Source organism: Peromyscus maniculatus, chromosome 3 (genome assembly GCF_049852395.1).
Source record: "Peromyscus maniculatus bairdii isolate BWxNUB_F1_BW_parent chromosome 3, HU_Pman_BW_mat_3.1, whole genome shotgun sequence".
NCBI classification, from domain to species: Eukaryota; Metazoa; Chordata; class Mammalia; order Rodentia; family Cricetidae; genus Peromyscus; species Peromyscus maniculatus.
In genome coordinates, this window is record NC_134854.1 from 39,191,536 (window position 1) to 39,212,910 (window position 21,375).

General features: G+C 40.3%; 1 protein-coding gene across 2 annotated transcripts in view; it reads right to left on the minus strand.

Moving 5' to 3' along the window:
• Positions 1-21,375, minus strand: part of Reln (reelin) — a 461,223-nt gene that overhangs the window by 21,888 nt on the left and 417,960 nt on the right. For both annotated transcript variants that reach the window (XM_076566340.1, XM_076566339.1), the window contains exons 47-55: positions 19,661-19,801; positions 18,295-18,472; positions 16,196-16,389; positions 12,829-13,085; positions 9,004-9,158; positions 7,306-7,520; positions 3,365-3,542; positions 1,343-1,518; positions 1,096-1,202 (exon numbers count right to left, since the gene is read on the minus strand). In XM_076566340.1, the coding sequence (XP_076422455.1) occupies positions 1,096-1,202; positions 1,343-1,518; positions 3,365-3,542; positions 7,306-7,520; positions 9,004-9,158; positions 12,829-13,085; positions 16,196-16,389; positions 18,295-18,472; positions 19,661-19,801 (1,601 nt within the window). The remainder of the gene's footprint in view (positions 1-1,095; positions 1,203-1,342; positions 1,519-3,364; positions 3,543-7,305; positions 7,521-9,003; positions 9,159-12,828; positions 13,086-16,195; positions 16,390-18,294; positions 18,473-19,660; positions 19,802-21,375) is intronic.

Below are 21,375 nucleotides of genomic sequence, written 5' to 3' on the forward strand. Positions count from 1 at the left end.
CTACTGTCTTATGGTATTAATGGCCTGATAGTTACTTCAAAATAATAAAAAAAGAATTTTATTAACATAGTTTCATGAATTTAGGGTATTTTCTTTGGTGAGGTTTTCTTGTTCCTATGGTATTTATGTTATCATTTGGGCAGATGAATATATGAGCTATAATGCAGCTATGTTTCTTGCTGTGTCTTAGTGTGGGAACCCATTTGGGTTTCCCAGTGGCTTTACCCAGCAGGTCTGCATAGAGGATGATTGGACCACGGTCTGAGTACAGGTGTCTGAGATGTCTGCACTTGGCTGTGCTGGGGGAGGAGGTCTTTTGCTCCACCCCTTGGCATTCCTTTAGAAGTCCTTTGGCAGGGCCCGATGGATTAGGATCCAGGCCCACCCGAGGCTATCCTGTATTTCTATCTGTTTCTCTCTCTCTAGCTATATTTCTATCTAATATTCCTGCTGCTCCTGCTTGAGAGTACCCTGAGGAAATGTGGGGGTGGGGTGGCCCCCCACATCTTAGATTTTTTTTGAGACAGGGTCTCACTATGTAGTTCTGGCTGTCCTAGAACTAACTATGTAGACCAGACTGGCCTCAAACTCACAGAAATCGGCCTGCCTCTGCCTCCCAAGTGCTGAATTAAAGGCATATACCACTTTGCTGGGCCTAGGATTCTTTTGAAATCATATTTTACTCAGAAAATTATTCAAAATTTGTTTCTTTTCATTATCTTACAAAAAATTCTGTTTTAAAAGAGGACATGATGTGTTAGAGAGTCCCTGGAGGGAGCTGGAGGGGGAGAGATGGGTTGTGGATATGACAAAGATACACCATATACAAGTATTTCAAAGATAAATAAAAAATACAAATTCTATTAAACCATTTTATTTTTAATGTGCTATCTCTCTCAATTCCTTGTGGGAGGGTGGATTTTGCCTAGAAGCAGTCCCATAGACAGGACATGTAACACAAGCAAGACATGTTGCTCTGTCTTCTAGTCTTAATAATTATCACCGTTAGCAAAGCTCTACAGAGATGTTTCTGAGGGTTGTCGGATGGAGTGTGGACATGCAGTCCAAGGCACAGCTGTCATTCATGAAACATACCTCCATCCTTGGAGTAATCCAGCAGTACGCCTTCTTTCCGGCAGATGGGCCGATGGCAAGAGGTCATGTTGTTCTCACTGCCAATGCGTCCCCAGTACTGTAGGAATCTAAGTGAAAGCACATATTGTCTATCAGAATGATGGAATAAAGATGCCACTCTCAAGTGCTAAATAACGATGTCTACACATGTTCTTAACTCTGGTGTCAGTTTGTGAAGTTGGGACAGAAATGAGAAAATGTGACTTACTTTGCACCTCTGAGATCTAAGTCTTGAGTAATAGCTTGTCTCACAGTGGACCCCCCAAAATAGAGTGCAGTGTCCTCGGCGAGAACCCCACATTCGGTACAAGTGCTTCCACCTTCTAAGGACATCCACAAGTCAGGTTTGATTTCTTCACTGTCAAAGCGCTCCTTCAGGAAAGTCTGGGGAGGTGGAGTGGGGGTTGTTACAGATAACAGCTTTAGGTAGAAACGATGGTACTTTACCTAACAAACTTGCTTGGGCTTAAAAATCATAGAACTGATTTCAGTGTTTTTTCAAAGATATGTTTGAAAGGCAGTAAATTATGTTCATAATTTTACTTTCTACCATATATTGAAGGCAATTTAAACTGCTAAAATTAAATAATTAAACTTTTTTAAACTATAAAGTGTAAACTTTTATTGTAACACACATTAAAATGTAGATTCAAGGTCAGTGTGTCATTATCTTTTTAATATAATGTTATAAATGCAAAATCAGAGTAACTTAAATAATGGCTAGAATCATGAGACAATCTTTTTCTGTTCAAAGAAATGAAATAATCCAGCTTTCCCAGAAACAGAATACCTAAAACAAAACACATAAATACTATTTTTTATTTACTGACCTTCAAGCCCTGAAATTTTACATTACCCAGAGAAGGGAAATGACTTGATTTTATCGTATGATTAGGTGACATGGAGTTGCAATTGCAGTAAAAACAATCTCTATATGCATCTCTATCCCTAGTTCTCCAGTTCTTTAGGAGAGCTCTATTTTGTGCAGATAAGTGATTCAAATAAAGTCTCATTTGCTCAAATGTAGAACAATCAACTCTATAATTAAAGGCATGCAAGCACAAGCCCGTCTCACTTTACTTCACTAATGATGAGAAAATGAGCACAATTTTTATAAATGAATGTTCGTATGTAAGAACATGAGCCAGAAATGCACAGCTAGCCACACATGCTCTCATTAGAGGACTGAACTGGAGTTCAGTATGATTTCTTATCTGAGAGATAGTAATGAAATTTGAATGTTCACATGAAGTCTTAGGTTTTTTTCTTTAGACATAAATGAGCAATGTCCTCAAATTTTATTTTCAATATTTACTAGGGTTCAATGATGTGTACTTTTTTTTTTTTTGAGATAGGATATCCTACTATAACTCAGGCTGGCCTGGAACTCACTCACTGTATAGTCCAGGATTACAGGTGGGAACACCTATCTCTGGCAATTGTACTGTTTTAGCTGAGGCATTTTTCTGTTATTAAAATGATGTATGTGCTGGATTTATTTACAGAAATAAAACACATGTGGCAATTGTGTTCAGAAACTACATTTACTTTACATATTGAATATACTGAATATAATAGCAAATGTGTCAAAAAATGATAATCCTATTGTTAATATGCAGCCATATTTCAGTAGTTAATAAATTAGACCATAGAATTTTCTGGAAAAAAGTTCGATCACTATTTAAGCATGCTTGATAATTTGTTTGGTCTGTGGGGCTATCTATATTTGCTTAAAGCAGGATCTTTAAAAAAAGTTAAATACTGACTTTAAACTGAGTGTTTGTTTTTTTTTTTTTTTTTTTTTTTTTTTGGTTTTTCGAGACAGGGTTTCTCTGTGTAGCTTTGCGCCTTTCCTGGAGCTCACTTGGTAGCCCAGGCTGGCCTCGAACTCACAGAGATCCGCCTGGCTCTGCCTCCCGAGTGCTGGGATTAAAGGCGTGCGCCACCAACGCCCGGCCCTGAGTGTTTGTTTTTTTAAAGAAAAAAGCTGGCCATAGTTGCACATGCCTTTAATCCTTGTACTTGCAGATTTCTATGAGTTTGAGGTCAGCCTGGTCCACAGCCAGTTTAGGCCAGCCAGGGCAAAGTAGTAAGGCAGACAAGCGAGGTGTGAGGGGAGCGGGGAGGGCAGAGACAGAGAAACAGGGACACACACCCTTGCTACAGATTACTAGTCTCATGTGTGAAAACTGGTCATAGGACAGCCTGTAAGCGAAGGGTCCAGCAGTACCTTCAGCGTGTGAGTTAAGTAGCAGTTTGGCCCCGAGTACCCTGGGTCACAGACACACTGTTCCTTTAGGCAGTCTCCGTGGCCTCGGCAGTTGTCCAAGCATCCAGGGCCAAGGTAAAAATTGTCAATTGCCCACTGCACGTCTGAGTACTTTTGGTAGAACCTAAATCTTACAGGGCTATTGGCAGAAGCAAAGGAAGAAGAACAAAAGTTAACTGTATTCAGAGCTATTTTACTACATATATACTCAGTGCTCAGGAGAAAAAAACACTTAGGGTATTCTTGATGGAAGAAATGAGTAATAAAAATGTTTTCTAACCACTTCCAACTTCTAGTAACAGGACTGTGCAGCTGCTTTCAACTCAATTCTGTACAAACTTGCAAAACAAATAAAAACAAGTGGGGACTTTTAAGCCAAGGATTATTTTACAGTATCATCTATAGTCATAACCCAGATTTCTTTCCTTGTTTTTAAAATTAAATTTTAGAGTTTGTATACAAAGTAAGGCATCTCATCATGGCACCTTCATACCTATGCACCATTACACTTGGTTCTCATTCATCTTCCTCCTCAGTCCTCCCCCATGCTCTCTCCCTCCTCTGGCTAGTTCCTGTTCTTCTTCTAGTTACTTCCAACTTCAGATTTATTATTCTATGTATCCCACTACCTTCACATCCCACACTTTCCTTGGAACTGCCCCAACCCACACGATCTCCTTTCCAGCTTTGTGGCCTTCCCCCATACTGCATGCACCAAAGTTTTAAATCTAGGTTCTGCAGGTGAAAGAAAACCCGTACTGTTTGGCTTATTCTGTGTATCATAATGATTTCCAGTTGCATCACTTTTCTGCAAAAGTCATGATTTCATTTTCTTTGTAGCTGCATAAAATTTCATCATGTGTCTGTACTGCATTAAAATATTTATTCTTCATTTTATGTGTATAGGTGTTCTACTTGCCCGTTTATCTGTGCACTATGTGTAGGCACTGCCTGCAGAGACTAGAAGAGGACACTGGACATATGTGGGTGCTGGGAATCAAACCTTGGTCTTCTGGAAGAGCACCCAGAATTCTTAACTGTTAAGCCATCTCTCCAGGCCTGTACCATATCTTTCTTGGTTCTGTTTCTTGGTTATTATGAACAAGGCATCTATAAACAAGGATTTGCAAGGATCTCTGTGGTATGTTGTTGTAGCATCCTTTTATTATATTCCCTAGAGTGGTATAGTTGGGTCACATGGTAGTTTCCAATGTTTTGAGGAGTCTGAATATTGATTTCCATCATGGTTGTGGAAGTTTATACCCCCAACAATGAATATTAATTCTTCATAACTTCATAGTTATCCATAACTTCACCAGCATTTGATGTCATTGCTTAAAAATCTTTTTACATTTATCTATCTGTCTGCCTGCCTATCTCTATCTATCTATCTATCTATCTATCTATCTATCTATCTATCTATCTATCTATCTATCTATCTATCCATCATCTATCTGGTGTCTGTATGTGTGTCACAGTGTGCAAGTGGGGTCCCAGGATGAAAGTGTGACCCTCAGGCTTGGTGGCAAGGGCATTTACCCACTGAGCCACCTTCCCTATTCTCATTTGCTATCTCAACGCTATTTTGACTGGGGTGACATGGAGTCTCAAAGCAGTCTTAATTTACATTTTCCTGATGGCTAAGGATATTGAACTTTTTTTTCAATATTTATTGGCCATTTGTGTTTGTGTTCTTTTGAGAATTATTTATTCAATTCATTGGCCCATTTATTGACTGGATGAACAAAAGAAGTGAACTTCAGTGGTTGTGGAGCATTTAGATTGACTAATTACATTTCTGAAGCTGTACAGAAGGTGAATGAAGCCTATGACAGTCTTGTTAGCATGCATACAGCCTTCAGGCATTCAGGAAACAGTAACTTCTCAATTCCTTGAAGATTATCAATATTCTCAAGGTAACTGTGGTAATTAGAAAACAATTTTGAAAGGGTTATATTAAAGGACAATTTCCCAGAGATTTTTAATTTCATCATTGTTCTTCTCTGTCTTCTGGGTAAAAAAAACAAGGCTCTAATTAACCTTATATTAAAATAATGTGTATTAAAGAAGTTTCTAGGGCAATGCAAATGTTCTGCATCTCATTTTATGTGGTAGGTACATGGGTTACACAACAGCAAAAGTCCTTCATTGGAACAAGTGCTATGTTTGTGCACTATGTAAATTATATACAGAATGAATGTACATATGCTAACACACACACACACACACACACACACACACACACACACACACACACATGAGACACACCGAGAGACAAAGATAACTATGAGAGAGAGCACAGAGAAGGTATAAGTGAGTCTGTGGTGGTGGTTCCCCAGCATGCATTTCACCCCAGATGACTCACTGAGAGATGATCATCTTAATAAAATTCCACAAATTACTAAGTGGTTTAGGAATGGGATAATTTGTACCAATGGGATTCAAGGAGGTTGTTGTTCTGGTTCTCTGAGAAAGAAAATACAACCCTCTCTCTCTCCCACTGGACACAGGTAAGGAAGCATCTGGTCCAGTTTTCTGGCAGCCATCTTATATTCAACAGGGGGACCCTCTTCAAGCTGAGAACAACACCAGTGCCACTGTCAGAGGGATGAGAAAGCAAGACAATGGTGTCCTTGAAGTCATTTAAAGATACACCGTCTATTATTATTGTATTTATTTGTGTATATGTGTGCACGTGCATGTGCACGTACAAGCATGTATGCCAGGGTATGGATGTGTATGCGAGGGATCTAATTCTGGTCCTCAGGTTTGGCAGAAAGGGTCCTTAAAGCCATTCTTAAATATGCAAACCAACCAGTCCTAGAGTCTACTCATCTTTACATTTTTTTGTTATAGATTTAATGTGTTTTAGAAAGAGTTTGAATTTTCATTATGTGTAGAAGCACATATTTGTCTGTGGAGCTTGTCACATGAGTGCAGTGTCAGTGGAGGCTAGAAGAAGGCATCAGATCCTCTGTACCTGGAGCTATGGGCAGTTGTGAGCCAACCAGTGTGGGTCCTGGGAACCAAACTCGGGTCTCAAGCACCAGGATAAAGTATCCTTCATTTTTAATTGAGCCACTGTAGATGAGAGTTTGTAACCTGCTGCTAAAAGCATCACAGTTTCACCTCCTAGCATCTTAACTGCCTGAGCTCTTCTGATCCATTCCAGGACACTGATGATGTTGTCAAAAGGACTGGACAGGCTGTGTGCATACCTGCCCTGTTCAGAGGCTCAGTCTTGCTCATAAATCATGATCTGTTTCATCAGAAGCCTTTTGACTTAGCCAGACTCTATGATTAATTCAGTAGAAGCACGCCTGTCGTTTTGCTTAATGTATCTCTTTTCTTAATTTTACAGTAGATGGGGAATCTTTCGAATCTCCTTAAATTAACTTATCTACAGACTTTCCAGAGCATGGTTTAATCGCCATGGTCACCACTGATCCAGGCTAATTATGTTTCACTGCAGGTGCAGAACATAATGCTTTGTGATAAGAGAAAAATAAAGAAAAAAACCCATGAGGTATCTTATACAAGTGGCCTGAAGTTAGGAGCTATGCAACTAGCATGAGTTGGGATTTGCTCCCTGCTCTATCAAGGATTTGGAAAACATCTTTATGTTGAACTACAGTCTACAAGGCCAGTAAGGTAGCTAATATGCGTCTTTGCATCTGGCTCCAAGGCAATCATTGATGGCACTGGGGTTTAGAAAAGAGGACATGACAGGGCTATTAAGTGAGGACCAAATCTTCAAGTCTCAGGATTACAACATGAAGTTCGTTCATCATTAGGGCAGAAACACTTTACCCATGAGGACTCAGAATTTGAGACTGGACAGCAGTCCCCACGTTTACCTCCTGCATGCCTGCAGCCACGCTTTATTTTAATTTTTGACTTACTTTCCCACTAAGCTTTCAGGAAGTGGGTAGGTGATCCTTTTCCACCCTTTAGTTGGAAAGAACACAGACGGCTGTGAAACACTTCCAGAGCATTTTGGATCAGCAGGTAAGCACTGAGGGACTAGATAGTTCCAGCTCACACCAAAGTCAGTAGAATATTGCACATGAATTTGATTCTGGGCAATTTTTTCAGGCACTTTACATCCAACAGAGATCTAATAAACAGAAAATGAAGATTGTCAAGGCATCAAAACCATATTACATATTTCATTTCCAAAGAATTGGCAGCAAAAAATGCACAGATCCCTTGATATCTCCCACCCTGTATTTTCAAATTCATTATTTGCTTTGTTGATGGACCTGGGACATTGGCATGCTTGCCCAAGGTGACAAAGTGTAGAGAGTGCCAAGTACATTGTGTAGGGATTGGGAGAGAAGCTGAAACCTGTGCCTCTGCCACGCTGGCTGGTTTCCTGGGAAGGCCTGCGCCCACACTTGCAAATTGTTTTGTTAATGGCCTGGCACTTGCATCTGGTAGAATACCTGACCAAGAAGGATTGCTAACAGCCTTACCAATTTCACTATTTTGTCATACAATTTATAACTCTCAATAAATCACTTTCACCTGCAAGCAAGATGCAGTGAAGCGATAAGAGAAGCACAATGCCTCTAACATGGCAACAGCCACAATGTGTCAGCTCTGCAAACACAGAGGGACTCAGGTAGACAGAACACAGCAGAAGAAATGCTGGCTAAAATGCTATCCAAAGCTGCTCTTGGCACGAATTCTAATCATGCTGTTTAGTCTATAATTTTTTGTTCTACAGAAACATCCTAATAGCTTCTAGGAAAAGTAGAAATAACAATTATAGCTTTAGTCTCATACAGAAACAGTTTACCTTTTTTTTTTTTTTTTTTGAGATAGGGTTTCACTATTAGCCCTAGCTGACCTGCAACTCACTATATAGAGCAGGCTAGCCTTGAATTTACAGAGATCTACCTGCCTCTGTCTCCCAAGTGCCTGGATTACAGGTGGGCACCACCATACCAAGCCAGCATACTTTAAAAAATATTTATTTATTCATGTATTTTATGTATATGAGTGCTCTATTTGCATGTATGCCTGCATGACAGAAGATGGCATCAGATCTCATTATAGATGGTCGTGAGTCACCATGTGGTTGCCGGGAATTGAACTTTGGAAGAGCAGCCAGTGCTCTTAACCTCTGAGCTATCTCTCTCTCTCTCTCTCTCTCTCTCTCTCTCTCTCTCTATATATATATATATATATATATATATATATACACACACACACATATATACACACACATATATATAGTGATTTAATTTAATAAGTTGCAATCAGTATCTTGAATTTTTTAAACCAATATTTTTTGTTCTATAAGCATATAATCCTGATTGTAAATATTTGCTTTTATGTAAAGTCTGAAATTTTATCTTGAAATAGTATAGAAGTACAATTTTTAATCATTAAGCATTATTTAGATGATAGAAGTACAATTTTTAATCATTAAGCATTATTTAGATGAGCTGTATGTTACCTTAACCACAAATTTTATTTTTCAAAGTACATATTAAGTCAATGAAACATTAAATGACCTTTATCTTTACGATGTTCTGATTAGTTAGATTGCTAGTGTATGGTTATTTATGTAACTGAGAGCATGATAATTTCACCTTGAATTGCATGATCCAGTCTTCAGTGGGAGTCAGGTCATGGGTCACTGCATACACTTCTCGTCCATCATGGCTGCCACAAATCATGACTCCATCAGGGGAGTCACAGAATCTTTCCACTGTACAGTCATCATGGAATAGCCAATTCTCATTCACTTAAAAAAAAAAAGACAAAAAAAATGGATGACAGATTTAGCAAGGACTTAAACATTCACTTTAATCAAATCTTAGAAATCTCTTTTACATATAATATGTCACACAAACACTAATATAAACATCATTTTATAACCATGGGTATTAGAATAACTGACAGATACCTAGTGCGTTTTTTGAGAGGTGGGATGGTTAAGACAAGGTCTCACTATATAGCTCAGGCTGGCTTCAAACTCAGAATTGATCCTCGTATTTCAGTCTCTTGAGTGTTATATATCACAAGAAGGTACTACCATGCCTAGCTCCTTGATTTATTTTGAAATAAAATGTGTATCCATCTATTCACCTACCCATCTACCCATTCACCTACCCATCCATCCATCCATCCATCCATCCATCCATCCATCCATCCATCCATCCATCCATCCATCCATCCACTCTACCTAACCTATTGTTTTTTGGAGACAGGGTTTCATTCTACAGTTCAGTCTGTTCTGGAATGAACTAGGTAGCCCAGGGTAGCCTCAAACTAATGGTGAGCCTCCTGTCTCTGCCTCCTGGGTGTTGAGATTACAGGCAGAAACCACCATGTCCAGCTTAATGGTCTATCATTAACTATAGGTACTGTGTTATCAAAGGATCATTAGAATTTATTCCACACACATAACACAACTATTGCAAGCGATTCCCTGTTTCTTTCTTTGCTAGATCCTGGAAACCACTCTAATTAGATGAACAAATAATCTTGGAGGCCCAGACAATATTTGAGAAAAATTGAGCTTTGCATTGTGTAGTTTGTCATAGAGACTATGTTTGAATCCTAATTGTTAAGTTGTACTCAACCTGAAAAAATACAGGTATAATATAAAGAGATTATTTAAGAAACTCAGATTAAGATGGGCATGGGCATGTATACCTGTGACCCCAGCACCTTGGAGGTGGAGGCAGGGGGATCATGAGGTTAAGGCTAGCCTCAGCTACATAGCGAGTTTGAGGAGCTTGGGCTACATAAGATGGCTTCAACAATACAGAACAATATCAGCAAGAAAGGAGCTCTGATTATCTCTAAAATGCTGTTTACCTCACTAATGTTCTTTATACTTGAATGTTTAGGTATGTATATTTAAGTATTCTGGAAAAGTATTTTAAAAATAATTTTCAGCCTTTCTAAACCAGATCAACAGTAACTCTTTGAGAAAACATACTGAGAAAAAAAATCTAAAGATGGGATAAATTTGGAAGACTCTTGTTGTTGGTTGTTTTTGTCATTATGCCCAGTGGGAAGAAGTGATTTTATATTATATTTGTTAGCTAGTCAAGTTAGAAATGAAAAACAAAACAAACAAACAAACAAAAAAAAACCCAACTTTCTGAGCGTCTTATTCAGCCCCATATCTACAGTGGAGACAATTGGAGGCTGAGGGCCATCCTATTATCTGTGTCTTCATTCTGAGGGATTTGGAGTCACAGACATAGGGCCCAGAATCAAGGGGACCCAACATTCCAATGCCAGAGAGATTCAGAGCTGGTTTCTCTATGAGGGGCCTTTTGTTTGATGCTGTGGTGCTGGAGTTCTGATGGAAGGTTCATCAGCAAACCCACCGGCCTCCTCCACACTGTCAGAAGCTGCTTTGGGAGCAGATGTTCCAGTTGCTACAAACATTTCCTGCAACATGGGCAGGCGCCAGGAAACATGTTTCTTCACTAGTTGGGGCCAAACTAAACAAGCATATATATTAGTTACTTAAAATTGCTTTACACTGGCTTTTGTTAATACAGAAGTAATGTTTAAATTATTCTGAGTGTAAACTTACTTACGTAAATTATTACACAGGGAAAAACTGATGAGAAACTTGGCAAAGCTCTGAATCAGATCTTGCTTACATAGCAAGTCTCAGTGACAACTTCCTTTTCCTCCCCTTGCCTCCCTTCCCCTTCTTCCTCCCCTTCTCCATCCCCTTCCCTTCTTCTCCGTCCTTCCCCTCCCCTTTCCTTCTCTTCCTCCTACCCATTTTCTTCTGCCCATTTCTCCTCCCCGTTCTCTCCATTGTCCTCCCTGCTCCTTTTCTGTTGTTTTGAGGCACAGCCTCTCAAAGCAACCCTTCCTGCCCCAGCCTCCTGAGGGAGGGATTACAGGTGTGTACCCAGGCCCAGTTAAAGCCTTAGTGACTTCAGGGAATAGGAACACTTGGTGAAGTCAAGGACACTTCGAGCCTTTTCCATTTGCCAGGGTGGATTTGGTCATTATTTGCAGCTGTCACATGGCATCACATGATATGCTAGTGTCACATGATAGCCTAATAACTGAAGTAAAATTAGTTAGCCTAAATAGTCACCAATAGCAAATTATAAAGCATAATGACATTTAAAACTAGTAGAAATTTATCTTCTAAGGCAATAAGGACTCAAAAAAGAAAAAGAAAACCCACAAAAAAAGTCCCAAACAACAACAAAAATCACAGGATTCAATTTCCAAGAAAAAAGAAGCAAGCTACAAAACACATATAGGATCACGTTTGAGACCCTAGCTTTGTTAAAATGTTTGTTAAAGGAATACAGAACATTAAGAGAATATTAAAAATACTGATATTGTTATCTGCCAGTGAGTCTAATTTTCATTCCCATGGTTTTCAGTGTTTTCTCAATTTCATGACTTGAACACAATTTATTGCTTTTACAATAAAATATTGCTATTTTAAGTTATTAAAAGTATTAACTTAAAGTATAAACTTAAAGTATTTTAAGTTATTAAAATTTCCTAAATTAAATTTTCCTCAAGGTATGCTGTTTCTCTGGAAAGTTCTCATTATGGTAAAATTGGCCATATAATTTTTTGCGCAAGACGGTAGAGCTAAGCAGGATGAGACGCCTTGCCTTACTGTCTAACTGGCTGTTGCAACTTTGGGTAGACTTACAGTGTGAGGTGGAGACAGACCCTCAAACATCACCCATGGATCTGACCACACTGCTTTTTATGTAGTACAACCAACACAAATGGGGTAGCAAAATCACAGACTTAATATAAGATACCACCTTAAGCTCACTATAGTGTTATAAAATGACAAGCATTCAGATGAGTATGGTGTGCAGTTCCTGCAGGTTGTCAGCATCACTAAATGGTCCCTGCTGAGGATGAAGAATGAGAAGCAAGTGGAACCCCAGACATGATCTGAAACATGAAATGCCATTGCAAATGTGCCTGACTCATAGAAAATACAACATTCTGCCCTTAGATGTCAATAAAGGAACCAGGAGGATGAGGCAGGAGGATCACTGTGAGTTTGAGGTCAGCATGAGATTCATGGTGAGTTCTAGGACAACCTGAACTAGAGTAAGGCCCTGATCCAAACACACCACCACCACCACCACCGACAGCCACAAAAGGCCAGGAAATTTTTTTTTCCATCCAAAGTCGAAAATAGGAAACAGAAATGAAAATACCCTACCCCCGCAATTACCCTATCGATGAACTGATATTTATTAAAACATGTATCTGACAGTACAGATGAGACACAGTGTTAAACAGGAAGACTGAAGAATGATGCTCTGGTCTCTGCACCTCATCAGAACCTCGGAAAGGGCCTGACTTCACTTGTGATTAGCGCCCCCACCCCCCACAAACGTACAGTTGCATTTCAATGTACTTTCATCCAGCATTAGTGAAGAAATCACCTGAAGTTTTGTCCTCCATGAACATGTCAAAAGCAATTCTCCCAACAGGGCCAGCATCTGCAGGGGAGCGCTCATGCTGGGGCACTGGGGCACTGCTGAATGTGTCCAGCATGACTGTCCTCTGGTCGGCAGAGCCTGAGATGAGGACATTGTCAATGGCCCAGTCATTCTGGTCTAGGCCATCATGTCGTGGCTGCCACCAACGGAAGCGAGTAGCAATCTCTTTAGCATCAGGAGGGAGAAGGATATTCACGAATCTAACAGAAAATGATGAGGGTGGGGAAATGTTGGTTAAATATTTCATATGAGGAGATCTGAAACAGCAGTAAGATATTGGATGTCCCAGGGCAGTGAAGTAGGACATTACCTAAAACTCTGTGTGTGTGTGTGTGTGTGTGTGTGTGTGTGTGTGTGTGTGTGTGTGTGTGTATGTGTGTGTGTGTGTGTGTGTGTGTGTGTGTACACAGTTGCACATGCAAATACGTGTGTTGGCAAGTAGAGGGCAGAGGTGGATGCTGAGTGTCTTCTTCAGTTGCTTTCCACTTTAGTTTTTGAGATAGTCTCTCACTGCCCCTGGGGCTCTCTGATTGACTGGCTGGCTGGAGAACCCCAGCAGTCCTGTCTACCTCCCCTGTGTTTACCTTTGGATTACAGGTGGGCACCACCTGACCTGGCTTTTAAATGGATAGCAGGGATTCAATTTAGTTCCTAATGTGCTTGCAACTTAGTCATATTCCTAGTCCCTGAAACAAATTAAACATAATTTTATTAAATCTTTGAGAATGTATTTTGATCATACTCATCCTCAACTTCCCCTCAGCTCCTCCCAGATACACTTCCATCTCCCTACTCTTCCTTTTAAAACAACCCATCGATTCCTGTGTGTGGACCCTGATTAACTGGCTGTTTTACCAGTCATTAATGGAATGTAAACAATGTGAGGACCCCAGAGTTCTCAGTGCTGCCTGTGGACCTTGGACATCTGCATCCCTGGGAAGGTAACTGCAGGTCTACAGAACACATACTTTGGGAGATACAACCAATATTGACCTCAGTTTTCCTGTCACATAAGGGTTGGTTTCTGCTTTAATCTGCTCAATGCCAGCAACAGGCTTGGGATATGGACACTAGCTGTGGTAAGAGGATGCTGGAGCCTCAGCCTAAAAGCAATCAGGTCTTAGTTGCCCGTGATATAGACAATGCTTTGCTAATGTGCTTCAGTGAGAGCAGGGAAAGAAACACTGAAGGAGGGAGGACTAGGCATGTCTTCTGACTTAGTCACCAAGGACACATAGCTCAATGCTCCAATACAAACCTCATTATATAGAAACGAGGCTTACATTTAAAATTACAATTAAACATATTCACTGAAAGCCAGCAATAGAACCACAGATTTGATTTATGTTCAGAGTTCACAGGACTAGTTTTCTATCTGTGCAGAGAGCATGGTCTTTTTATCTGTTGATCTACCTGTCTTTCAAGTGCAGCCTCTTAGCATTGAAATTCCTATAAGTTAATCTTGGATGGGTCCTAAAACCGAGGGCTGCATTAATAGTCACTCAAGTCTTTGACTTTCACATTAAAGAGGTTTAATTATTTTCCTTTTGTTGACATGGTATTTCCTTGTTGATTTTTTTATTTCTTGGTGTTGAGGGCCTTGCACATGCTGGACAAGCACTCTACCCCTGAGCTCTGCCTTCCTGCTGCTCTTCTGAGTGCCTAGCATAGTAGATAGTGTTCTGAATGGAGACCAACTCCGATGTCTGTAATCGGCTACTAACACTTCAGTCTGTGCATTCTTTGGACCCTGAAGAACTAGTGAGTGTTGACATTAGGGCAGGAAAATGTAGTCTGTGAATCCCACACCCTCAATTATGTGGTTACTGGATGCTTGGAGACCAGCATCTTTGAGGCAGGCCTCTCCAAATTTTATTTCCTCACGTCTCTTGGTTTTAAAGCCCCTCTGCCCATCTCTTCTTTTTAATTAGTACTATAGTATGTGGTGTGTGTGCATGTGTGAAGGTGTGGGTGTTCCTGTCCATGCATGCATGGAGGCCAGAGGACAATGGTAGGTGTCCTGTTCTCTCATTCTCTGCTTCATTCCCTTGAAATAGGAATAATAGGAATATTTCAATTAGTTTACCCTTTTCCTTTTTTTTTTTTTTTTTTTTTGTTTTGTTTTTTCGAGACAGGGTTTCTCTGTGTAGCTTTGTGCCTTTTCCTCGTACTCACTTGGTAGCCCAGGCTGGCCTCGAACTCACAGAGATCCGCCTGCCTCTGCCTCCCGAGTGCTGGGATTAAAGGCATGCGCCACCACCTCCCAGCACTAAAAGTTATTGAACAAATACTTTTTTTTAGCTGAGGATTGTACCCAGGGCCTTGTGCTTGCTAGGCAAGTGCTCTACCACTGAGCTAAATCCCCAACCCCCCTTTTTTTTATTCTTTGAAAATTTTACATGATATATTTTGATCATATTCATCCCCTTCCTCCAACTCTTCCCAGATCCTTCCCCACCTCCTTCCTGACCCAATTCCACATTTTATTCTCTTTCCCTATTAAAAGAGTCCATGCAGACTCTATTGGCTGACCAGTAGGTCATAGGGCCTGCCCTGAAGTGTGTTCAATATCCTTGAAGTCATGTACTACCTCTGGGTCTTACAATTTTCCCATCATCTCCACAGATTGCTGATCCTTGAGGGGAGGAGTTTTACTCCTGATTCAACATCTTTCTTTTATTTCATTTCCCTTTTCTTCTCCCTTCTGTTGTTGAGGTGGGGTCTCACTATGCTGTCTAACCTGGTCTTCAGTGTGTAACCTCCATTGATCCTCCTTCCTCAGCCAACAGAGTCACTGAGACCACAGCAAGGAAGCCCCACATATGGCCCCTCTTTGGCTTGTCTAATTAGCTACATTGACTGCTTTTGGTCTTCCTAGAATATTTTTAAAGGTCCATGTATGATGGCTGCTCAGGGTCTTTAAAGAAGGATGACATAGGTTCTAGGCATCTTAAGGATACTGCCATCTTACTGTCTTATACATACTGGGAAGATACTTTGTAAACAAATGTTTGTTTCTCCAGATGTTTATGAAATCATCATATATTCAGCCTCCATGTTTTTTTGCACTGTTTATTTACTGTTGGTATTACAATCTAGTAATTAATCTTATTCTGGGATGGGAAAGCTTTTGTTCTTAAAATAAAAGCCCTGGTTATCTATTATGTACCCCAGGAAGCTCTCCCTGCCTGTCTCTGAGGTGTCCTTTACTGATGAGTAAGTTGGAGGTCCCCTCAGTCGGTGACAACTGGTTACTGGGAGCCTTCCCAAGCTGGATAGCCTAGTTATTGCAGTTGAGAGAGATACAAACCCAGGCTTGCTGTACTGATCATAGAAAATCTCCATCAGCAAGTTCCAAGTGATGCCCCCATTGACGGAGTATTCCAAGAGGACCCCTTGGTTACGGTTGCTCGGTGTAATGAGGCATCCATACATGAAGTAGAACTGGATAAACTCGGCACTAGTGAGGTTTAGATCCACAGTGACCAGCAATCGGCTACAGCCCTAAGAAAAAGGAACAGAACAGGGAAAAAGCAGCAGTAAGGAATCTTGATTGCAGATCGCAGAGTACAGCTTCTCTCTGATTTTGTCCCTTTGATTATGTTATTATCTCTCTCACACTAGCTTCTAGCATGGTGCCCAGCTCATGTTTGTTGAACTTTCAAATTTCAGTATTCAAGACTTACTTAACCAAATGTCATATATTCTAAGGAGGTTTCCTTTTAATATATTTTTATAGGCAAAGCAAATGTTGGAAATTACAGTAACTATCCAAAGCTTTTATTAATTTATTTTCAATTATTAGTTAGCATTTACTAAAAGCACCAGTTACTAATGAAGTAACATTTTGATATAACTATTTTTAAAATTTCATTTACATGTGTGTAAGAATGTCTGTGTGAGTGTAAGTGTTGAATTCCCTGGAACTGTAGTTACTGACAGTTGTGGCCATCATGTGGGTACTGGGACTCAAACACAGGTCCTCTGGAAAAGCAGCCAGTGCTCTTAACCCCTAAGCCATTTCTCCAGCCTCCTTAGGTAACTATTTAATGAGTAATTTTAAAATGACTGCAACTGAAACAATTATATAATTTAATTATAATGAGATAGTTGCAATGCCCTTTAAAATGTTTTAAAATTTATTTATTTAAATTTGTGTGAATGTCTGTGGTTGTTCTGTGTGAGTGTATATGCACATGGGTGTATAGGTTACATGTTCACATGCATGCATGTTCACACATGTTCACGTGCATGTAGAGGCCAGAGGTTGATGTTGGCTATCTTTCTCCATCACTCTCCAATTAGAAAAGGGTTTCTTACTGAACTTGGAGTTCACCGACTGGCTAGACTTGCTGGCCAGTGAGCTCTGAGGAGTGGGCTGTTTCCAGCTCCCACCTTCACCCCCCTCCCCACCTCCCACACTAGGTTTATACAGGCTACCATGCCTGATTTTTACATGGATGTTGGTAATCCAAGTCTTTATGCAAAGCAAGCACTTGCTGACTGAGCCATCTCTCACCAGCACCAAATGCCATTTATTTATCAATGATCAATTATCAATATATTAATCTTGATAGGTAGGTGTTTGTTAGTTGAACATATGTGGAAATACTGGCCGTTCCCACTTCTACTTGAGGCAGAAGAGTATCTTGAATAAACATTCTTAGTGTTGTCGATTACGAAAAATTAATATGATATATATATATATATACACTTTTGTTACTTCTGTGTAAAAATTGGATATAAATAATATATAAATACAATATAAACTCTATGATAGAGTGCAGCAAAAAAAGGGTTGAATGTGAATTGGTTATTTTTTAAAATTAATTTGCCTATCTAATCATGATATTAGAGAAATTATACATTTAAAAAGTTAAAATTTGGCAGCAAAATAGAATGATAATAACTTATTTAAAAGGAAAACTTTCCAACATTGCTTCTGCCACTCACAAAATAATATGCTATAAATGCAAATGTTCAGTAATTACCAACAAGCTACTCTCTCTGGGGTGACTTATAAACAATTAGTTGTTAATACACTCAAGAAACTTTGAAGCTCATTTCCCAGGTTTTTGACTCTTTAATCTCAAACGTGTTGTGAACTCAAGAGTTTTCAGTTATGGCTTCATCCAGACAGAGACCCCCCCCCCAACCCCCAGCACACACACTGTATAGGTGCCCCTTTCTCAGCATGGAAACCCATGCAAGTCCTTTAAAGATGTTTTTAAATCTTCCCTGTGCTGACAGCAGCACAAGCTTTGGGTAGGAACATTCTGGAAATGCTTAGCGCTGTTGAAACTTCAGATCCTGACTAGGCATTAAGGGCTACTGCATCTTGATTTGCCTGTTAAGCTTCAAAAGTGACTCAGAGGGAGAGGAGCTGAGCAACTTCAGCCCAACTCTTACCCCACTGAAATGCAGAGCCAGTCCCGAAGCCACAGCTCCACACACAGTGCTCAGTTTCCCACCGTTCACAGTCAGCCAGTTCTGGCTGGAGGGAGCCCGATTGAAGTTGTCTTTGAGCTGGACTGGGAGGGAGGTCTCAGGCTCATCACAGTACAGGCCTCCCCACTGCTCATCACAGCTGGGTGTGGAAAGAGAGAAAGGCAGAGTCAACATCAAACACAGCTCCTGTGAGAATTCACACATTACTGAAGCCAACTTTTTCCTAGGCCAGGATGATGAAAGGTTGCTGCTCTTCACAGTCACAAAGCTTGCCAAAGATCACCTGCTTTCCTTAACAACGCCAGAGGCTAGAGACAGGCTGTGAATTAACCTCCTTCAGCCTTTCCTAAAGTAGTGAGTGACTAGTGGTTGCAGGTGGAAGAAAGAATCAACTAAGTTTAAACAACATACTGAAGTCCTGTCTCACGTGAAACAGCATTGGATAGCCTATAGGACCACAGCTGCCAAACCAAATTGCTGGGTGATAATAATATATGAAACTGTTCTTTAAACAGACGCTTCCAGCCATTGAAGAACCAAGTGGCTGTGTGCTAAAAGCAGACGATGCTTCAGATAATCACCGCCATCCCTGAACAGAGTTCTCAGTTCTCTGTTCAGGACAGGACTGGAAGGCTGCCCAGGGCTCTTCAGAGTCATCCTGGATATGGGATACAATCATTAATCACGGGCTGGATTTCCTATGTACATGAAGATTAGCAGAGAAGAGCATATGATTTCTCTGTTAGCTTCTCTACACTAACAATCAAATAGCACAACTTAGAAAACAAAGCACAAAAGGCTGTAGTGCACACGTGTGTACATGCATACACATCCATCTAAATGCTTTAAAAGTAGATTCTCCCAAAGATGCTAAAGATCTAGGAGAGTGATAGAGCAGGCTCTGTCAAATATGCCCGGTAACTGACCAGGTTTATATTTTATTATGCAAATGACATGAGAAATTTCAACTAAACCTCAGCAAATGCATGTCCTTACCTGTATCTGGACTTAATATCATTTTTGGTGAGAATATAATGAACTCCTAAAGTTTTCTATCATCTTTTTCAAGTCTCAAATGTATCACAGAAACAGAAGAAAAAGTAATATAGTCAATTATAATTCGGCTCTCTCTTGACAATGTAGCTGTTGTTCAGGTGCTAATCACTAAGTAAGAATGTAGTTATAATAGCCACTGTTAGCTCAATATTATATTTCAGGAAAACTCAAAAGCTAAGGTAACTTGGCAGTGATGAAAAACCCAGTTTTAGAAACCTTCTGGGTGGAATACAAATCAAGATATTTAGACAGAAGAAACATTCCAACTTACACACAGCTTCCCTGGATGCACCTCCCATGGCCACTGCACATGTCTAGACAGCCGTCCCCAATATAGACATTATCTATTGCCCATGTCTGCTGCTTGTCGAAAGGTGCTGGTTGGTGCCAGCGGAAACGAGTGGCTTGAGACCTTGGAAGAAGAAAAGATTTACAATGAAGAATGCAGTGAGAAAGAAAATGTATTCTAGTAAGCTTGAAGAGGGCAACACAAAAGCACACATTCCCATTCCTATTTTGAAAAGAACATTCATTATTGCAATAGCCTAGGCAAACCTCTAGTTAACAAAACTAAGCCAAACAAATAGGTTCAGCATGTATTTTGCCCCAGGGGTCTTTCTGGGTCTTGTAAAAGAAGACTACATCAGAGGCGAAATCCAATCCTAAAACTAGAAGCCCCAAGGGAAGGATAAAGGTCTGCCTTTTGCATGGCAGCCATTGTACAGACACCAGGGCTGTTTTTGTGTTATTACACTGGAAGAAAGATGCCTGTCCTGGAGCAGCTGTAACCTTCTGCCTTTAACTTTAGAACAGAATGTGGGCTGGGCTTCATGCTCTCCCCTGCTCTCTAGGGCAAGGTACTTTTGTGCAATGGACACATGCATCCCCCTCACTCAGCATCCCCGAGGAATTCTCCTAATGGAAGCCTTAGGGGATGGCATGAACATAAAACAGAGAGATCAATGGAACCCCAGGTAATTATATGTAGAGAAGAGAGGGGGTAATAAGTAAGACTAGGCTTATTTTATGTTGATTAAAAAGTGAAATATATAAAAGTAACCCAGACATTCTCCATTCCAGAAGCAGAAACGTACTTCCTTCTTCACTTTTGGAGAGCATCTTGTTCAGCAACACAAACACACGTGTGTTCCGAGGCACTAGATGGCAGTAAAATCCAAACAATGCCCAGGGCTCATGCAAACGTTAAAGACTTGTGGAAGAAATAATTTGTGTTTTTTTGAGCCATGCATGTTTTATTCTAAAAGACTTAATATTTTGATTTAAGAATATTTGTTTTAGGAAGGAAAAAAGATAAAATAACAGCAAGAGTCTTATACTTTCTAAGGGAAACACTTACATAAAGTTTAGTAAATAATCAAAAGAGAACAACAGAGTAGAACTCAGATTTTTCATCCTGGGAAACAGCTCAGTCCAACCTGTGTCCTGAGAATCTTGGCACAAACTGATTTCTCCAGTTCCCACAACCTCAGCAGAAGCATCTCAACTCAGATCTTTCCTATCACTTCTTGTTGCATTGAAATTAAGCCCTTGGCCCATGGGGTTGGGCCTGATGGGGGCCTCTCTTCCCTTCTTCTGGCCATCATCAGAAAGTGTCACTCACCTCATCTTCCAGAGCACACCAAAGTCACCCCCACCCTTCTGCATGCGAGTTTCCCCAGTGAGTTCTCTTTCTGTTTGGTCTTCCCCTATGGGTTCTCCAGGGTCTCACTGGAAGTGTTAGTCCTCACAGAGACAGTTTCTTCCTGGCCCTTTTAAAATGGCATTTGTCTCATCCGACTCTCTGCAATCTGTTCTTTCCGTGGTATTTAACACAATTTAGCACCATCATGCATGCATGTGAATGTTTCTGGGAGACACGGTTCCTTCCTGGAACATTAACTCATAAGGCAGCTCTTGGGGCAGATCTCCTTTGCTCACTACTGAGTAGTGTTCCATGGGACAGGGAGCTGATATTCAGGGGCCACT